The sequence below is a fragment of the Lonchura striata genome, chromosome 3 (assembly GCF_050655825.1).
Source record: "Lonchura striata isolate lonStrDom1 chromosome 3, ASM5065582v1, whole genome shotgun sequence".
Lineage (NCBI taxonomy): Eukaryota > Metazoa > Chordata > Aves > Passeriformes > Estrildidae > Lonchura > Lonchura striata.
This window is the reverse complement of record NC_140705.1, coordinates 79,552,797-79,572,774: the sequence shown is the minus strand read 5'-3', so window position 1 is coordinate 79,572,774 and position 19,978 is coordinate 79,552,797. Positions and strand designations below refer to the sequence as shown.

Genomic DNA, 19,978 nt, shown 5'->3' with positions numbered 1-19,978 from the left:
CACTGGAGGTATTCCAGAACCATCTGGATGTATTCCTGTGCCATGTGCTCTGGGATGACCCTGCTGGAGCAGGGAGGCTGGACAACAGAGGTTGGACCAGCTGACCCACCGCGTTCCCTTCCAACCTGGCCCCTCTGGCGATTCTCCCCAGGGCACCGCCCAGGCAGTGCTCGCGCCCCGCCCCGCCCCGCTCCCTCACGGTCTGTTCCCGGGTCAGCGCCGCCCTCAGCGGTGGGCTGGGGCCCGCGCGCCCTCCCGGCGTGCCCCGCGCCGCTGTCATGGCGGCTCCCTGCGGCCGCTGGCCGCGCATGGGCTGAGGGCTGTAGCGGGCGGCACGCGAGCCTCTGTGGGAGCGAGCGCGGCGGTGGCGGGCCCGGGCGGCGGGGCTATGCTGGCCCTGGAGCACGCCCTGCTCAGGGGCTTCCTCAGCGCCGCCCAGTCCCTGGAGTGGAAGCAGGGCGAAGTTACGGCCGCAGGTGAGGGGAGCTCCCGGCCCGGCGCGGGGAAGGTGTCCGCTTCTTGTGCGTGTCCGGAGCCACCGGACTGGACCGGGGCCGCGGCTGGCGGCTCCCTGCTCCCGCGGGTGTTTTCACCTCCGGCGCCCTGTCAGATCCTCGCCGAGCTCCCGGGGCCTCCTGCCCGCGCGGGCTGCTCAGGCTGGAGGAGCGGGAGCGGCGCTGCCGGCAGGGCTGAGGCGGCCGCAGCGGCGGGGCCCCCGCAGGGTTCCCTCGGCCGCTGTCGGTGCCGGTATGGCGGACGCCGCGCCGGCCGCCTGATCTTGCACTCGGGAGGCCTTTAAGCACGGGGCTCCCTCCGGCTGCCTCTCGAGTGAAAGGCTGCCTGCCTGCTGGAACTTGGCAGTGGGGCGGAACGCGCTAAAACGTGGGAAGGAAGAGTCTGGCACGAGCTGCCTTTTCTATATTTATCAGTTACTCGGTCACTGTTGCTTGAGGGATAAATGGAAAATAGTCTCTTGAGGGCACTTGGTTAGACCCAGTTTTCTTGCAGGGGAGCTCAGCAGCTCTTAAAATGTAACTTTTGTCATGTAAAGGTACTTCCATGTTTCAAGCAGACTAGTTTTTGACATGTTTCAAGTCATGTGCCGTATTGTATGTAGTATATTGAAAATCTCATTTATCCCTACCTAACTTACAGATTTTTGGAAAAGAGCCATACAGAGCTAACCAGGTCTTATTTCGGTATGTGACTTTTCGTTTGGCCTTAATCATTGTACTGTCCAGGAATGGCAGCTGATGTGACTGATATCTGTCACATCTGTCTTTTCAGCAAGGGTTGGGCATGATCTTTACCACATAGAGTTTTTCTGATTGCTTTTTTTTTTGCCATATTGTTTGTTAGCTTTGGTTTGTTTTGAGGTGCTTTCAGTAGTGTGCTGCTATAAAATGTGGGGAAAACTTGAAGAAAGGCATTTTGCAATAGAAATAGAAAATAGTGGGTTTTGTGATGATTCTTAGTCATCATTTACATGGGCCCTTCCTATTGATGATCCTGAATATAAATTTAAAAGCTGTGACCTTGAATTTATATAGTGTCCTATAAAAAGCTACACACATAATCAAAAACAGATTTTATGTGCTTACAGTTATGTTACTGGAAAGAGAAGAACCTCAATATTCCTCATTCATCATCACATGTCCTCACAGCCCATAGTTATTCTACAAACTACAGCAGTCCCTGTCTGGCAACTATAACCCAATACAAAGAAGTTGTCATTTGGTGAGAGAAAGTCTCTCCAAAGAATAGATTGGAAAAGTCTCTTGTTATTTCTATTCTCTGTGAGGGTGTGATGTCAACAGCTCTGCTGAACCACTGGTGTACTTTTATATATGTCCTTCTAGGTATAGCTTAAAGTGTTTTTTAAATAATGCACAGCACATGTTATCTCTTATACCATTCAATAGCTCATTGTGGAGAACAGAAGTAAACTTTGGTCAACAGCGTGGTGCAGAGATTTTAGAATGAATGAGTCTCTGTCACCCATTCCTACAGAGTCATCCATTGCTGTTATTGAAGGTGGTTCTGCTGTCTGTGTTCCTGTATGTCTAAAATTTAAATACTTGTTTAGCTGGATGACTTTGGGGTTGGTATTCATATCAGTTCTTTGCACAGCTGCTGCTTGTGTGGATCCACAGTGGTGACAGTGTTAAATTGATTACCTTGGCTGCTGATTTTAGTGCAGCTACTGAGTGCAGGGAGCTGCAATCCCCAGCTGGAATCACAGATTGATAGTGAGGCGCTTAGCTTGTGTAGACCTCTGCATTACCTCAGCTGCACCATCACCAACACCTGTATCATCTGGTCAGAAACCAGTTAGTGTGTTTGCATGAGTTGTAGCCACAGCTGCAGGATAGGGAGATAATGGTTTTGCTCAAGAACAGCAGGTTTTAACATGGCCAGATTTTTCCAACAACTGCTGTATTGATTGCACAGTAGCATATCTGAAGATAGCTTCTGTGAATATAGTTGTAACCTGCATCAAGAACTTGATGGGTCTGAAGCTTCTTAGAAATATATAGCATTTCTTGGCTTCACTTCGTCTTGAAATCAGGCTTAAGAAATAGTCATGGGTCTAAATCCACCTTAGTAATTACCCTTAAGAATTTGCTCCATGTGCAAGCTTTTCATTGAGGTAGTAGAGTTAAAATAGGAAGTAATTCTTTTGTAAAGATAAAATCTCATTGCCCATTGTGTGTGGGTATTCTAAGCATGTAAATGAAGGACTGAGCAGTTTCTGAAGTTGTATATAACACTGAATTCTGCAAATATTGAATCATTTTTTGTTACATTTCCCCTAAGTAGATTCTCTGGTCTGTGAAATTACTGTCTTATCTATAGGACTTTACTGTTCATTTAAAATGTTTTGAAGGAAGAACATCCTGCTGTTATAACTGAAGTGTTTTAAAAGGCCATCCATTTATTTTTCCTGAAATTTCAGTGCAAGTTTTTGTTTTACATTCATCTGGTCGATTGTGTTTCACTGTAACTTTAATACAAATTATTTTGAATTAAGTGACACCTGCTAGTGATGCTCTTGTGTTTCAGTGCAACTGCACTTTCACTGCAGTGTAAATGAAAATATATTCTTTAGAAGGGGAGTGGTATATATTTTCACCTGAATAGGTTTAATAGGTCTTGAAAGACAAAATTGTTTGGAAGTTGACACTGATTTCAGTCTTGTTTTCTTTTTCTCTTCCAGAAAGTGGATCATTGTTGCAATTGATGCTTGATGGGAAATATGAGGCAATATTTTCACATTCAGCCATTCAGAATGTTTTCAGTGCATCTTCTGTGACAGAGGAGAACATGGACACTTACTTGGAGAAACAGATTCTAGCATACCTGGATTGTTCTGCAGAGGTTGATAGCGTGGAAAGGTGGAAATTGTTATTTGTTATATGCAAGTTTAATAGAGGCTATGTTTGGTTTTTACAAAAGGCATTTAAAAAATGTAGAATTTTTATAGGGCCTTCAAAATCTTTGTACTGATAGGAAAGCAGAAAACAAATTTCTTGTGTTATTTCCCTTGCTCCCTTGTGCATCTCTTTGTTACTGTCCAGTGAAAGAAACAATGATGTTGTGATACAGGGGTTTGTTGAAGACATTAGCTTTACCTCAGAAAGCTCTGGTATAAAGTCACACATGTAAATTCATTTGGCCATATATCATCAAACAATTAGCAATTTTCTCTCTGAAATGTTGTATTACATTTATGTGGCTGCTTGAAGTACTGTGTAATGTTACTGTCCAAGCAATGGCTGTATTTCTAAGTCTAACCTATAATGAGGTTGTTCTGCTCTTCTAATGTAAAAAGGCGTACAGTGTTACTCATGGGTGCTGTTCATCAATTAATTATTTTCTTCCCAAGACCTCCTCTGATAGAGTCTCTCTTAATTGTACTGTATGTGCTGATTGTTGCTGTTAAGGAGTATGAATTTACTGTTGACAGTTTGCTGTGTTAAATTATGAACAGGCTGAAATCTGACATGCTAGGCATAGTAGAAGCAGAAAGCTATGTGAGTTTTGTGTGTATATATATTGGTATTTTAAAAGGTAAAAAAGTTTCACCAAAAGATAAGAGAAGATAAAGATTAAAAACTAAAAGAGGAAGGTAGTTGTTACCTGTTAGTGTTGGCAGAGTCCAAATACGTGTGTTTTGGTATGACTCGCATGAACCTAAGAGTTTTTACTAAAATATCAGGGAAAAAAAATTAGTTGGCATGTTGGAAAAACTGAGCTGAGATTTGTTCATGATCATAGTGTGTCAAAAACTTGTCTTCTGATGTGGTGCACAATACAATGCACTCCTGTGTTCTGAGTTAGCATTCAGAGGTTTTTCCCATGCATGTTTTTTGCTAGGTGTTTCTTGTTTTTTTCCCCTTACTTTACTGTGCTGTTACTGTTAAATATTAGCTGGATAAATTTTTCAATATTTCTAGATTCTATCACCTTGCGGTAGTTTGAATAATGTGACAAGGAAATAAAAATCATTCAGGACTTGAAACAGACTCAGTCCTGATCTTAATTATTGCTTCAAATATGTGTTGCTGTCTTTTTAAGCCATTAAGTTTCTTGAATGGAATGGCAATCTATACCAGTGGAACTTTATATGTATCCTGTTATAGTGCTCTCCTAATGCAGACAACAAAGGAATTTGTTCCTTGGCTGCTCACGCTCCAGCTCTATGGTCTTTGTAGTTTTTCTTTTTTGCTCTGCAGCTCTGGGCTGTATTAGAAGCCCCCTTACCAGAATATATGGAGGCAGATCTCCAGTATTGAGCATTTCAGAAGCAGAGAGAGGATTTTCTGCTCAAAATTATAGCCTGAAGTTTTATTCAAATTGTAGGCAAAGGGTCTTCAAAACCTATCAGTATCTGCCAGAAACAGTTTTGTTGGTAGCATCCAAGTGAGTTTTTCAAGCTCCATTAGCAATAATTTAAGAAGTTTTGGGGATGAAGGATGTTAGTTGTGGCTTTCTCCTATACAAAAACTTCTACTGAAGTTTCTTGTCTGAAAGACAGATAATTTCCTGTTTTAGGTAGGTGCTGCACAGCACTTTGACCAGTACTATCTTGGTCTACAATGACTTTCTGGGTTAAAATGTGTCACATAATTATTTTTCCTACCTGCCGACCCTATGTCCTGTGAAGGCCTTATGGGAGGAACCTATGTAACCTTTGCATCCAGGCTTTCCATTGCTTATGATAAAACTGGGGGGTTCTATATTTTTTAATGCCTAAAATGTTGTTTTCTTTTTCCACTGAGTTATTCAAAGGGAGTGCAGCAAACTTCTTAAGTTCTAGCCCAGAAAATTCAATAAGACACTGATTTTCTTGTGACTTTCTGTAGATGGGATAAGTAAAAATAATTTTTTTTTCTTGAACTGAAAGTTATAATTCTGGATATTTAAAAACACAGGAGTTGAATTCAATTGGGAAGAGAAAGTTGGATAATGTGAGTCTTATTCTTTTTTGTGCAATACAAACAATTTAAAGTATGGTTTTGTAATATTTTAAAAGAACTCTTAAGGAGTTCTTTTTCTGAAGCTAAAACTGAGCAGCTTGAGGGCAAAACAGCTCAAAATTTGGATCTAGATGGTAATTTCTTTGGACAAGTACTCTGTAACTTTTTCCACTTTCAAATCCGTGGTTCTGTAACAAAAATGATTTAATGGCATTTTAAAAATTGGTGCAACTTTTCTATCCTTTTAACTGATTGTCTTCTTTCCCCTGTCCCAGACACATTTTCACTATGGCACTTTAAGCCTTTATGTCCTAAAAATTAAGCATTCCTTATAATAAATGTGTTGAATAGGATATTTTTTGTTTTACTCTTTTCCTGCTATCGTTGCTTACTTGAATGCTTAAAAGTGATTTTCTATGGAAAATGTAACTTTTGGCTTTATTTTAATCAGCAAAATTTGGAGGCTGGAGCAATAGGATATGTGTTAACCATGCAGAGAGGGAATGCCTTTTTTTTTTTTTTTTTTTTTTTTTTTTCCTTCCTGAGCTCCATAAGAAGGTGTATTCTTTGCCTGATGTACATTTTGTTCAAAAGACTGGAAGGAAATAGTGTGCAGGTTCCAAAATCTAAAGGAACAAGGAAATGAGCTCTGACACTGTTTTTTTTGAGTGTGTATTTACTACTTCTACCTTATTCAACACATAAATGAATACCAAACTTGGTGGAAGAAGTTCATACAATAAAGCTTGTTATGATTTCCCAAACTGAACACTGAATGGTATTCTCATGGAACATCTGATGGTTGGTTAACTGGTGTGCTGTTTGTAATAAAAACTGAAAATGAAGAAATTTTTGCTGTTTCTGCAGCTTGCTTTGATGTACATGAATTAACAAAATAGCAAAATTAGACACTGAATAGTTTTGGCTACTCTTGTGCAATTTCTGGTATTGCTAAAAAGAACAGAAACTTGTAACTTCTTAAGCAGAACCTGAATATTGAATATTTTTTATTTTATTTTGTTTGTAAATTCTAGCATTATATGCACATCATTTTTTTAAAATACAATTGCTCTGTTCATTATTTTTGAGGAGCATTTGATACAGCAATATGGATATTAAGCATGTGATTCTGCATCATGAAGAACGATTAGACTTGGTGTAAACAGTGTTTAAAAAAAGGCAGCAAAACACCCATTCACACAGAGAAAGGAAAAATGAGGTGAATGTATACAGACATATATCTAAGGATAAATGCAAAATAAATTATGTAGATCACCATAGCAAGGGGGACATTCGCAGCAGTCTCTGTATTGCTTTTCAGGCAGCCTTTTGGAGGTGAGCATCTACAGGTCTGCATTGTAAATTGAAGGGCAGTCAGGGAGACAGAATGCATTTTCTTGGAAAAAAATAGGGGATAGGCAATGGAGATCAGCATTTACAGGGATTACAGCTTGAAATTGGTTGTCTGATACAGAGTGAGTGATAAGGAGACTAGGAGTTGGTTATGAATCTGAAAATGTGAAAAAAAAAAATCAGTGATGACAAACAATGGAAAAACAGTATCCCAGCCAAAGTAATAGATTTTTTTATCAGTTGTTCCAGAGGCATTCTGCATGAATAAAACTGTCTCTCTTCAAGCAAGTTTGCTTTCCAGATAAATATCAGTAATGTTAAAATAGATAAATAAATAGTTACTAATAATTTACAGTATAAATTATAAAATAATGAAAATTATCTTCAAAAGACCATATAATAATATGATTCAATAGAATTACAGTTCAGGGATGGTTGATTCTTCTGTGTTACCTTTCAGAAACTTTGAAGTATAATTTCTCATGGGAGAAAAATTAGGAAATTTATACCTATGTAGATATTTCATGTGTAGTGGTAATAATTTAGTATACAATAATTGTTAGTGCTTTGTGTTCTTGAGTTATTTGGAAGTTTAATGGTGATCTTGGTTATGTATTCATATATTCGTATTTCGTAGCAGATAGTTACTGGCTGAATAATGACAGCCAGTAAGTGTTACCTTGTCTTGTTCAACAAGAGCTCATTATGCCAGTCCTTGTTCTCTAACTCCCCTAAAAGATGGTTATGGTTTTTTGTTGTTTTTTTTTTTTAATTTTCAATTAAATGTTCCCCACCCCTTTTTCCTATTGTTCTGCATCTTTTGTTGCATTCTTGCCCACCAGCTGCTTGTTTGTGTGCAGGTTTTCTATTTTGCTTTGGTTTTTAGGGGGTTGTACAACACTTTATTTTTTTGTTTCAATTGGAGGGCTCTTACATCTCTAAGTTTCTGTTTTCTGATACAAAAAGAGAGGACTGTGTTTTTCTGTTTCAGTTATGCTCCTTAACATTCCAGTGTTTATATCAAACCTGCACAGTTAAAATGCTAACTTTTTGTAGTTAGGCCCATTTTCTATGTGTTAGGGCCTTTGTCAATAAGGTTCTGAGCCATTAAGGTATCATAAAACAAACAAGAAGTTTGTATATAAATCTTAAAATTCTACACCTGTTAAACTATTACATTCTGACAGATTGTGCCCTGCCTTCTGCAGATGACATAGATTATTTGCTAAAGAAGTTATAGTAATGTAAAATGAGCTTAGTCTTGTAGATAAAGAAATTTTTGCCATACCTAGTTGGTATGGCAAAGAAAACAAAGTCTTTTAATTTCATCTTTCAATAAATTACTATTATTTAAAACAAAGGCCATGGCAAATAATATATTATTTATTTCCAGAGTATCTGAATGACCTTGGAGGGAGTATTCTGAATTTTTGATTTAATTTAATTTTTTTATTAGAAGGAGTGAAAATAAACAGTTATGTCAAAAGAAAAATAAACTTCCTCTTTTGGAACATAGACTATTGCAGTATATTTTCTGTGAAAGTGTTGATGTAGATATTCTTAGATGTATCATAAGAAACTATAACAACCATGCAATGTGCTAATACTGGATTATTTGCATCCTTTGCAAGTCTTCTGATCTCTTATAGTTGTGTACAGCGTTAAATTGTGAAATATATAAACTCCACCTCTAAGATGTTTGGCATTAGTTGCAACCTTTATAAACAAACACGTTTGGAGGACTTTGAGTTTCCTCTGTGCATTCTTGAATATTCCATTCATTGTACCATCCTCACAGGAGGGTGATTTTTTTTTTTTTAAGCTGAGGGTTTTGAGCTAGCACAAAATTTAATCAGCTCTTAAGTGAACATGTAATATGTTGCTAATTGCTGTTCTTATCTATATTGCAGGCAGAGGCTGATATTTCTGCTTGGTGTGGGGAGCTTGCAGCTCTTCGTTCAAAGCAATTGGACTGGGCCTCCTGTTCAGTTAAAGCTTCAGGATCTTTTGCCAGCTGCATTGTTACAGAAATTCTGTGAGGTTGGTTTGGATTTTAATAAGCTGTCCTTTTATTGTCACTGCTTTTCACAAGTAACCTTAACACTGTGTCAGTGAAGGCACATCTGCAAGGTGGGGTGCTAGAATGAGTTTCCATAATCATCAATGCTACTAGCTGCTATTGCAGCATCTTCACTTATATCAGCAGTGTCCTAGAAATAGTTACTGTTTCTCTACATAAGATATTTCCTGCTGGAAATGTTGAGTTTGGATGGAGAAGATACCTTTAATATAGGCATTTACTTAAAAGGCATTTGCAATAAATAAATTTATTTATGTGTTTATTTTGGGACACAGCTGGATCGAAGAAAAATGTTTATAAATGGCTTTTAAATTTCCCCTCCTTAAGGGAAGGTAGAAGTTGCATATCTTGCAAATAGCAGAGTATTTGGCAGATGGTAACAGTAGATTTAGATGCTCAGTATCCTGTTAGGCTCCTGAATGCCAAGTGAGTTGAGAAATGCTAATTTATATAGAGCTTTTGGAAGCAGAAGGGAATGTAGGAGATGAAACTATCAGTTTTATTTATTTTGTCATCATTTTATCTAGATTACTAATCAACACCTTGTCTTCTTTTAGTGGAGTGTGTGTGTTGTTCATCATGGCTATACCACAGTTCAGACTCTCCTCACATGGGGCTTTAGCACAGCTTCTTGATTTTTCTCTTGGGGTTAAAGCTTCAGAATACTGACTATTGCAGTGTGTCAGTGAAGAACGTATCAGTAGTCTCTGTTAATGCAAAATCAAGTTTGAATTTAGAATTTCGGTAAGAATAGGGTATGGACCATGAGCAATGTAAGTACTGTAAACTGTGAAATGAGAGGAAGTTGGAGTATATGAAAAGTTTCACGTAAACTGTTGGCTCTGCTGACTTACTGTGGCTTGTTTTCCATAATTCATAAAGTCTTGCACTTAGGTTCATTTGCAAGATTGTATTTCTAAAGAACTGTTCAGATACAGTATTGCTCCTGGTTTTTAAAACAGATGCTTTAGGGCTGGCACAGTATGTATAGATAGGCTTATTTTTTGCATGATTTTTGATACTTGAAATTCAAATCTCATCTTCTGATGACTAAATCGGTAGCAGTGGAAACCAAGTGTTCTAAACCTTTTAGGATGTGAATTGAGCAAAAATTTTGAAGTGTGCTACCTCTGAAGGGAAAAGTATTTCCTTTTGCCTTTATATGTAGTAAAAATAATAAAATCTAATTTAATTGTTTCTCTTTATAATTTGTTAATAATGTTTAATGTTATAATATTGAAATATTCTTACAGATTTTGGTTCTGTTTACTGGATAACTCTATATTCTATGTTAGTGTGTATGCATAGGTTGCAGTCTAATGCAGTCTGTAGCCCAAGATGATGCTCATAGGATTGCATCTGACAGAATTCAGAGACCTAGAAAATACAGTCTTCATAATTTCTATTAACCATTTCTTAGAATCATAAAATGTTTTGGTTTGGACGGGGCTTTAAAGACCATCCAGTTCCAAGCCCCTGGCAATGGACAGGGACACCTTCCACTAGACCAGTTCCATCCAGCCTGGTCCCCCTTTCTTGTAGGCCCCCTTCAGGTACTGGAAGACCAGAATCAGGTCACCCCAAATCCTTCTGTTTTCCAGGCAATTTCATTTAATGTCTGGAAGAATGAGATACTAATTCCCTGTTGATTAAGGAAATAAATGATCTCCTGTTTGGTTTCTGTTATATTTCTGCAGTGGCTGGGAATGTGATGCTTTGAAATGCATTTGCTTGTGCAGGGGTGGTATTGCAGAAATTAAACTGGCAAGAGATTATAAAGGAGAAGAGACTTTATTTTTAATGAGGGCTCCATCAGTCTTCCATATTGCTTCAAGGTTTAGCTATTTATGCATTCAGGCAGATGTTTACCTTTATTACTGGTATCTGTATTGTCTTCTAACATGTTAATGTTTTTTTTTCCAAGAGAACTACGCACACACATGCTAAAATATAATATCCAGTTCTCTTCTTTATTAAAAGTCCTAATTAAAAAGGTTTTGAATTATATTTTGAATTATCTTCATGTAGTTTTCATTCCAAGTATTCTTAGTATATGAACACTCTGTGAAAATGAACATCTCAATAGTGACATTTTTGTGTTTCCTTTAATCCAGCTTTCCTCTCATGTATATGCAGATATTCAACAAACGTGGGTTAAAGATGGAACTCATAACTTTCTCTGTCTGTTGTAACCTTCCATATTCTGTCATCAAGACTGATACAATCCCTTTTTAACCAGATCATCCATTTCCCAGGTTTTCAAACTAAAATGATTTTTTTCCCACATCAAGGTTAAAAAATTGTCTTTGTGTTTCTTTTAGTCTGCTCTAAGTAATGTCACCCAATTTCAGCTTTACAATGTCTCATTTATTTCAGGAATATTTTAAAAACTGTTACTGTTATTTTCAGAGCACTTTATTGGATTAGTCTTTATTTCCAGGGTATATAACTGCTGCTGTTTCTATCCTTGGAAAGTTTCACCTCTGGATTAGTGACATAGCTTCATTTTTGCTCCCAGATAACTTCTTTTCTTAGGACCACAGTAAGGTTGAATGAGACTGTAATTAATTTTACTGAAGAATAAATAAAATAGCCTCTTTAAGAGGACTTGCTAGTAAGGGCTTCTTGGATGCCTTCAATGGACAATATTAATGAGTATGTGTCTATTATTTCCCTTTCTTCAAATTCAGTCCAGCCTTCTCTCTAAATTATGGTTACATTCCTGTACTCTATTAAGATTTTATTTTATGTCCTGCAGAACTCACTTGTGATTTTCAGAGTCCACACAAAAGTAGCATTTTATTTATTAGATGTATTTTGGTTTTCTAAAGTAACTGTGAGACTTTACTGCACCACTTAATAGTCTGGCTGATACTAATGCTGCATTTTTTTAATGATTCAATGTGGTAAAGGAAGATTAAAAAGTACTGAATTCTAGTTAAAATGGATTAGCAGTTCTTGTTTTGAGCCTGTTGGGGCTAGACTAAAGCATTATTAGTGAGCTCAGTGCTTAAAATAAGTGGGTTACAGTAATAGGCTCCTTGTGTCTTAAAAGAGTTGTCACTGTCTCTGCATGTAAGGGAATAAAAGATACAAAACTGTTGAAGTTGGAGCATATTTATTCTGCCTTAGGTTTCAGAGCTTCTGTGTATTACCTCATAGAGTTGAGATTACTATTTTTAGTGGATGAAATGGAAAAGAATGTGTAGTAGTACTAATGAAGACCACTGATGATTAAGAACATTGAGAGGACAAGCTGCTTGCTGCTTTATTTGATGTCTGATTTCATATCACAAGTAGAATATATCTGGTAATAGTGAGAAGCTCCATCTGGAAGATCTCAATCTCTTAATTTATAATGCATGTAAACAACTGGTAGGAGTCCTCCAATTGTGTCTATCAACAGTTCCTGCTCTTCTTTTTGTAGCTTCCGGGTTGATCCCAAAGAATAAGTTTTGCAATACGTTTGAGTAATTTTTTTCCATGTGTTTTTATTACTGTTTCTTGTATGCATTATTTGATTCTTTTGCTGGAAGAGACTGAAATAGTGCCACACTTTGTTGGCATCTATAGCTATGTTCAGAATTAATATAAAAACACCCATGTACTATGTCTCAAATCCAGTATGATTCCTTGGTCTTGTTTTATTCAATCTGTTGTGAATTCCTTTTTCAGGCCCGGATGCTTGGCTTCTATTAGCATGCACTAGCTAGGAAGAAAAACGTCTGTGCTTGACCAGCAAGATATAGGCTTTGAAAATTATGCAGATTTCTCCCTCTTGTGGGGAATGTAAGGATGGATGATAAAGGCTAAATCCAGAGGCAGAGTCTTGTAAGCAAAGATAGTCTGCTAAAGTAGCCTACAGTCTTGCCCTGCATTCCCTTGGTATGAATATAAATCAGAAGGGGGAATCTTAATGCAGTCACTTGAAAAATACCCCCTTAAATAGCAGAGCAAAGTCACCCTCATAGGGTTTATGAACAAGAGCTTTCATAACCAAAATATTTATTTGACATGTAGTGCTCTCAGGCTGATTTCCTTGCACCTCTCCATGATTATCTTTAGTCTGGACCTCAGCTTTCCATAGGTTACCCGTTAGTGATTTGGCTTGTGAAACTGGAGACAGCCTCCTGTGTAAATCTTGCCTCCTTTTCAGCAGTTGAAGAGAAAAGCAGTTATGAATGAAAGTAGTATTTCCATTGCCTTCCAGTCTAAAGAGTGAATTCTATTTTCAAGGACCAAACGTTTGGCAGGTAATCTCTGTTAATGTGGAAGGTATCACCTTAGCTTTGCTAAATGACAAATTGTTGTGCAGTAGTCTTTGTATTTTTGAAAATATGAGAAGTCCAGTATATATGGCTTATATATCCACATACTGCAGCTTCCTGATCCGATAATTTGTTTGTCTACATCCCATCTTTGCTTCTATTTAATCAAGTCTTCCTGAGCCTTTAGCCTGGCTTTGTCTACTTCTTTATGTCTGCACTTGCCTTTTTATATATAGGGGAAGGATCCCCAAGACAGAAAGAGCTGATGAAATGTTACAAAGGCCACAGTGGTTCCCAATATAGAAGTAAAAACATGTTGAATGCTCACTTTGCTTCTAGTCACTATCATTAGCAAGAAAAGAACATTAATTCCCTAAAGTAGAATTCTCCTACACTCTATTTTTAGAGCTATTGAATGTGAATGGCAGGAGGTTTGTTTTGATTTTTAGCTTTACTCAGGTGGCTCCAGTTGTGCTGGGTAATACTTTTGAAATACTGTGAAAATTGGAATATGCAGGAGTACTGTCCAGCTTGCATTTGATTTAGGGCATTAGTAGTAGTAACTTAAAAGTAGCCATTAAGTTACGGTTTGGAAGTTGAATAGAGAAACAGCTGTGCTTCAGAGATTAAAAAATATGGATCTAGAGTTGAATTGAGCTTAATTTGTGTCTATTTTGTGTGTTAATTTTTGATGGTCAAACAGAACCACTTGCAAGTCCAGCAGAAGATGGATGACTACTCCAGTGATTTCTCTCCATATGTTATAAAGTAATTATCTAGTATATGTTTCTGTGTTTTAAGAACATTAGTCCTGAATAAAATAATTATACTTTGTGATGTCAAGTTTGATGAAGAGTAGAAAGACTCAAAAAAACCCCCCAGGTTTGCTAGGTAAGGAGCATTATATTAGCAAGTCTTGGGTTGTGGCTATTTTGAGATACATGAAATTTTGGAACTAAAAGATAGGTTCAACACATTATATATTTAGGTTTTTAAGCGCAAGAACACAAGCTCAGAGTTTCTTTTTGCTCTTAGCCAATGTTTTAGAGGTTTTGGTGGACTCCTAGTCTTCACTTTGCAGTCCTTGGAGCCATAACACTTTAAACATCTACTTTTTACTTATAGCTGTTCTCTCACCTTAAAGACTACCTCAGGGCAGTGAATTGGCATGGATAATGCAGCCTTAGAGCCTAGGCTGGAAAAATGAATATTGTTTAGACTTTCTCAGCAAAAGGTAACGGATGTCTGCTTTTCTGGACGGGATTTGTTTCATGAAAAAGGACATGGATTTGTTAAAATAGAAGATAGCAGTTCTTTGGCTCTGGGATTGTCAGCTTATTTTCAAGGTATTAATATGTCATCAACTTTCCCTTCTTCCTCCCTCATTCTTTGTCAGTTTTACATTAGCAGGACTGACTTTTGTGGTGAAAGGACTTGAAATGTGAATTTGAGATTAGTTTATTACTACAGTTCTTAAACAAGTCCAGATAACTCTAGCGTTGCAAGACTTGTTTTGAAAAAGGTTTTATAACTAATGTCCTTTGTTTACCCCTTGGGTATTTTAAGTGCGGTAAATTTTGATTGCAGAAAGAATCAAAAACATGCAGATAGGAAAAAAGTTTGCATTAAACTGAAAACTGTATTGAGTGTCCCGCTATGTGTGTGTGTGTGTGTTTGAAAAATTTAATCTTTAGAAATATTGATCGATGAATTTCCCCTCTCAAAATTACAGATCTTGATAAGGTTTTTCCTTTCTGAATGGCCAGAGGTGCAACAGATCTGGTATATTTCCAGTTGGCAGTTTCTTTCCTTTATTCTCAAGTGGTTGTGATCATCATTTTCCACAGTGGGATTGAAATGACTGCAGTGATGCCATACAGGAATTCATTCCCCTTTGTCCCAAATCATTGTCTACAAAGTAAAAGTATTTTCAATGCTAATGCAAGCTAAAAAAACCCCATAGTAAATCAGTATAAACTTAACAGAAGAAACTTAAAGTTTACTCTGCTACTAAAAAGTCATGTTGGAGATTCATAAAGCTTAACAATTTTTGTCTTCACTATAACCTGTTGATACAGGTATTGGAAAAAGGTTTGAAATAACTCAGGAATTACATTATATGTTTAGTTTAAAAAGCTGAAATATGATTCAAGTAACTTATACCTTGGTTGTGTAGATTGATTCAGAATCTTTCTCAGGCAAGTGACTTCAATGCAAGCAGTCATTTAACCTTCTGTTCTGCTTTCTCCTTTCCATTCCCCTTTCCTGCCCCTTTTATACCAACTGAAAAGTAAAGCCCTACTTTTTTGTTCATTAAGGAAATCTGTCATATGAGAAGCAGGAATAGACTGATAAATTGACATCTCCCTGAGCCTTTAAACTGCTTAAATGCTTTCATTGCATTAAAAGGGAGGGTAGAATAGGTGACTGTAGGATGCCAATCACCACTGAGAGAGTCCCTGGAGAGCTACCTTAGGGCCATTAAGTGAAAGAGTTACTGTAGAGAACATCATACAGGAATGCATCCAAAGCAGAGAGAGGTTTATCAGACAAAGGGAATAAGAGCTCTCATATTGCTGCTCTGATGCCACTCCAACAGGAAACTTCCTTCTGGGAAAAGAAAATGATAACACATACTGACAACACTGCAGGAATATCTAGTGTGTTTCAGTGCTGTAGGATTAATTTAATTATAAAATTGTTACGTTTTGGTGATTACAAAGTGAATGGCATGGATTTACCAAACATTTCTCCTTAGATCACAGGAGTGATTATATTACTGGAATGTGTTTGGGATTAGTTGTCTGGATGACACGTGCATTTCAGGTGGGAGGAAATCAGTGTCCTGCAGATCATGTTGATGTCATGTATCAGGACAGCAAGAAACAGTGCAGAATTTACCATGATTTGGTAAAAGGTTGAGACTCCTAGAGAGAGTTTTTGGTTTTGTTTTGGTTTAGCTTTTTGGGGTTTTTTTATGTTCTGAGAGACATTTTTCCCTAAATACTTTAATAGGTTTTTTTTCCTGTTCTATATGATGTTATTTTTTAATCAGCTTAAGTTTCCTGAAACTTGTCTTTTTTTTTTTTCCTTCTTTTAGCCAAAAATGCTGCATGCAACTATTCTGAAGATGCTGGTTCTAGATGGTGAATCAGTCTATACCTTGACTTCTCATCCTATTTTGCTGCTTATAGCCAGGATAATCCTTGTGAATTCAAGACACAAACTCTCATCTCTCCAGGTAAGAAGTATGTGACTGATGACTATGACTACCCGCTACTTACTCCTTAATTGGTTCTCTCATTGTTTTCTTCATACCTCATTGAATTATTCTGACTTCTATTTATTTTCCTGTAGCTCTGAGGCTCTTCCCTCTAAGAAACAATTAGGACAAAGTGATTGCAATTAATCACAAATATCTTCTTCTTAAAGATAAGCTATTTACTCACTGTCTTCTCCAAAAGAGAGGAAAGGTGTCTTCATTAGCTGGAAAAAATTAGAAAATTTAATACAACTAACTTTATCCAGACACATACTTCGTGATATTATTAGTCAGGGGGTAAGCTGGGAATGACCAATAATGCAGCTTACATGTCCTATACCCTTTTTAACAAGCTTTTGGATACCGTTAACTATTACTGTATGAATTCTAACTCTAAATCTCTGTTGTGTATGTGTGTTAAAAACAAGCAGACATGATGAAGCACCTCTTAGAGGGTCTGTAGCTCTCTTGTAGTTTGGCAGCAGCCTGGTTGGTAGCAGGGCTCTCTGGAAGTGGGGGACTTTTAACAGCAACTTCTTGTTATTGAATTCCAGTTGAACAGAATTTGGCTAGAGATCAAAATGCCACATGGCCTGTCTTTATGCTTGGCTGACAACATCCGTTTCCAGCTGGGTCTTTGTATGAGTGATGAATTAAACTGTGTGGGAGATGTTGGCTGTACTGCATTTCTGGAAGCCAAGTTCTCCCATCGTTTTCCTTCTTATTCACAGATGAGTGCTGTTGAATTTCAGCAACTGGGTCAGTCAGAGAAACAGAAAATCTACCTGGTATAGAAAATTCCCCTGATGCCTCCTCTAAGAATGACAAAATGGGGAAATTTATTCTACAAGGTTGAGATTCAATTATTTTTATCTACATTAAATTTGAATAGTAGTTCAAAGGCAACAGCTGATAGGACATACTTTAATCAACGGGTTGGTGTAACAGTTAAAGCTTGCCCTTCTTTTTCAGCTTTATTCAAAGGTGGCCTCGCAATACTTTTGCTGCTTTAACTGTAGTGCACATAAATTTAAAACAGGGTAAAAGGCTTCAAAATGTATTACCTAAAGCATTAATAAAGCCCTATATGTTATTTTGCATGTAAGAGTAAATGCTTAAAATAATCTGCTAATTTTCAATTTGACTCTCAAAAAACATTGCCAATAAAATATTGTACTCAGCTCCAGCTGGCTTATCTGAAATTTTAAAAATATATTCTTACTGATTCTATAATTTCTAAATGGTAAGCATAAGGTCTCAGGACATTGTATCATTAAAATGGATGCTCTGTTGTGTGGGAAAATTAGTACTTCATTGTATAAAGCTAAACTCAAGTAATTTGAAACTTGTTACTTAAATTGCCTTTAGGTTTCTAAATAAATGATGAAATGTTGGGATCTGACCTCTTTCACAAAGCATGTTTGTGTGCTTTACTCTGATAGCTTGATATCAAAAGTCGTCTTTCATTGCTCTTGGAAATAGATGCTATTACTCTTTTTGATAGTTCCTTTCTAGGGACATTAGAATCAGCTCCATGTAATTAGCTTAGATGTTTGCGCTTGAATACTGCACAACTCTTAGGTCAGTCTGAGGCATACCTGCATAAAAAGTTCAGAAGATGGGTGCTTCTGAAGCAATGAAACATCTTTCATAGAAAATGATTGGTGTGCTTGCATCACCAGAATAATAGCTCATTAGAGCCTCTGTAGAGGTGTGCTTTACATTCACAGATTATAATCTTTAGTATAATTTTGAGACTAGGGTATTAAAATTCATTTATCCATGCATTTTCTCCTGTTGCAACTAGAGAAGATGTTAAGAGACTGTAGGGAATTTATGCTTTGTGCACACAGCTTTCTAAACTCAGGTATTTCCTGGGCTGTAGTTCAACTCTGCCTGTTGTAGAGTGATTGCTTAGTTCAGTAACATCTTTGCCCTTCTGAAGTTCAACATACAGACATTAGGAATTTCAATTGTGGTTGTAATGTATTCTCAAGAGCAATTCTGCTCCTCTTCTGCCTCTTTCAGGCTCCTTTATGCTGCCACTTGAAGAAATAAAAAAAGGTCAAACAACAGGAAAAAATGTATAGAAGGATGATAGTGAATTATCAGAAATACTGACGGGCTTCCGTATAAAGAGTAACTAAATAGTTTAGGACTCTTCAGGCTGGAAGATTGCTGAAGAATGAGATCATGGCTTTCTACTAAAATAATCTAAGTACCACAAAAGAAGATAATTAGGAAACAGCTGGATTTGGGTTTTTGGTTTTATTTGGGTGCTTTTCTGTATACAAGAGTTAGGAGTTATGAAATCAAAGTAGCAAGTGGCTGCTCCAAAATAAATGCATACATCTATTCCTTATTTTTGCTGTTACAGCATTTCTTACCAGATGGTGGTACTAAAGATTTGCAGGGTTCAAAGAGCAGTTAGATAAATTAATAGAGGGAAAAATCCATCAAACCCTTGAAGCACTTTTGAACTGCTTGGATATGTTCCTCTTTATGCTAGTTTATGGGGTTTTTTTTTAATAAAACAGTTATTTTAGACAGGTTTGTATTTTTTAGAAACTAGAATTGAATAGATGACAAAATCTGTATTTTAAAACCACTTTCCTTTTTTTTCTTTTGTTTTCTTTAAGGTCTATAATTGTTATGAACTTGAAGTATCTATATTTTCTTTCAGAGTTTACCTTGGTGGACTCTAAGATGTATAAATATTCACCAACAGTTGTTGGAGGAGAGATCACCTGAGCTCTTTACTCTTGCCCAGGCCTGTATAAAACAAGGTATATTTCTACTTACTTGTTTTATTGGCTTGCAGCATCTCTTTTAAGTTATCATAGGGAGGGGAGTTTATAGTCATAACTGTTAAAATGCTTATCAGGCACTCATGTAACTGCAATGAGTGGAGGGGGAACAGAATTTCACTTAAGTTGGCATGGACTTGTAAGGCACATGCTGTTTTTCAGCCTCAAAGATGAAAATGTGATTGTAGACAAAGGTTTTTTGACAGTGACTAGTTTTGAGAGTTTTGGATATGGTTCTCACTTATAGATGATATAAACCACACCTGATTATTTAGCGAGTTTCTTTCTGGTAGATTTTGCTGTCTGTTTATTTTCTCAGTGAGGCCATCTGGTATTTCAAACAAGTGCCTTAATATTCCATAGAATAAATACTTTTAAACCTTTTATTGTCTTTGAGTAGGGCTTGAATAACCCACTTGCTTGTCTATATCAAGTTCTCAAGAAAACTGTGTTATTTACTAGAGAAAAAGACCTTCAAATTCAGGAGAAATTATGTTTTTCTCAAGTGTTAGATCAGTATCATCACCTGAATAGAAGACAGCTGCAAGGATTCCCTGCTATTCTGAAGCAGCTATTATGCAAAACCAATGGGACTTGGTGCAGTTTCCGATCGCTTTGGCCATGTGCCAAACATGGTATGGGGTTTCAGAAGGATGTCATAAATTTGAGACATCAGTGCCACATACTACATCAGTACTAGTAACGATGTGAAACTTTCCTCAAAGGTC

General features: G+C 37.2%; 1 protein-coding gene across 6 annotated transcripts in view; it reads left to right on the top strand.

Annotated features, from left to right (window-relative positions):
- Positions 1-260: 260 nt before the first annotated feature.
- TTC27 (tetratricopeptide repeat domain 27) overlaps positions 261-19,978 on the top strand; it is a 121,839-nt gene continuing 102,121 nt past the window's right edge. For all 6 annotated transcript variants that reach the window (XM_085576891.1, XM_085576889.1, XM_085576890.1 and 3 more), the window contains exons 1-5: positions 261-476; positions 3,218-3,395; positions 8,744-8,873; positions 16,282-16,422; positions 19,127-19,229. In XM_085576891.1, coding sequence (XP_085433017.1) covers positions 389-476; positions 3,218-3,395; positions 8,744-8,873; positions 16,282-16,422; positions 19,127-19,229 — 640 coding nt within the window. In that variant the 5' untranslated portion in view covers positions 261-388. The remainder of the gene's footprint in view (positions 477-3,217; positions 3,396-8,743; positions 8,874-16,281; positions 16,423-19,126; positions 19,230-19,978) is intronic.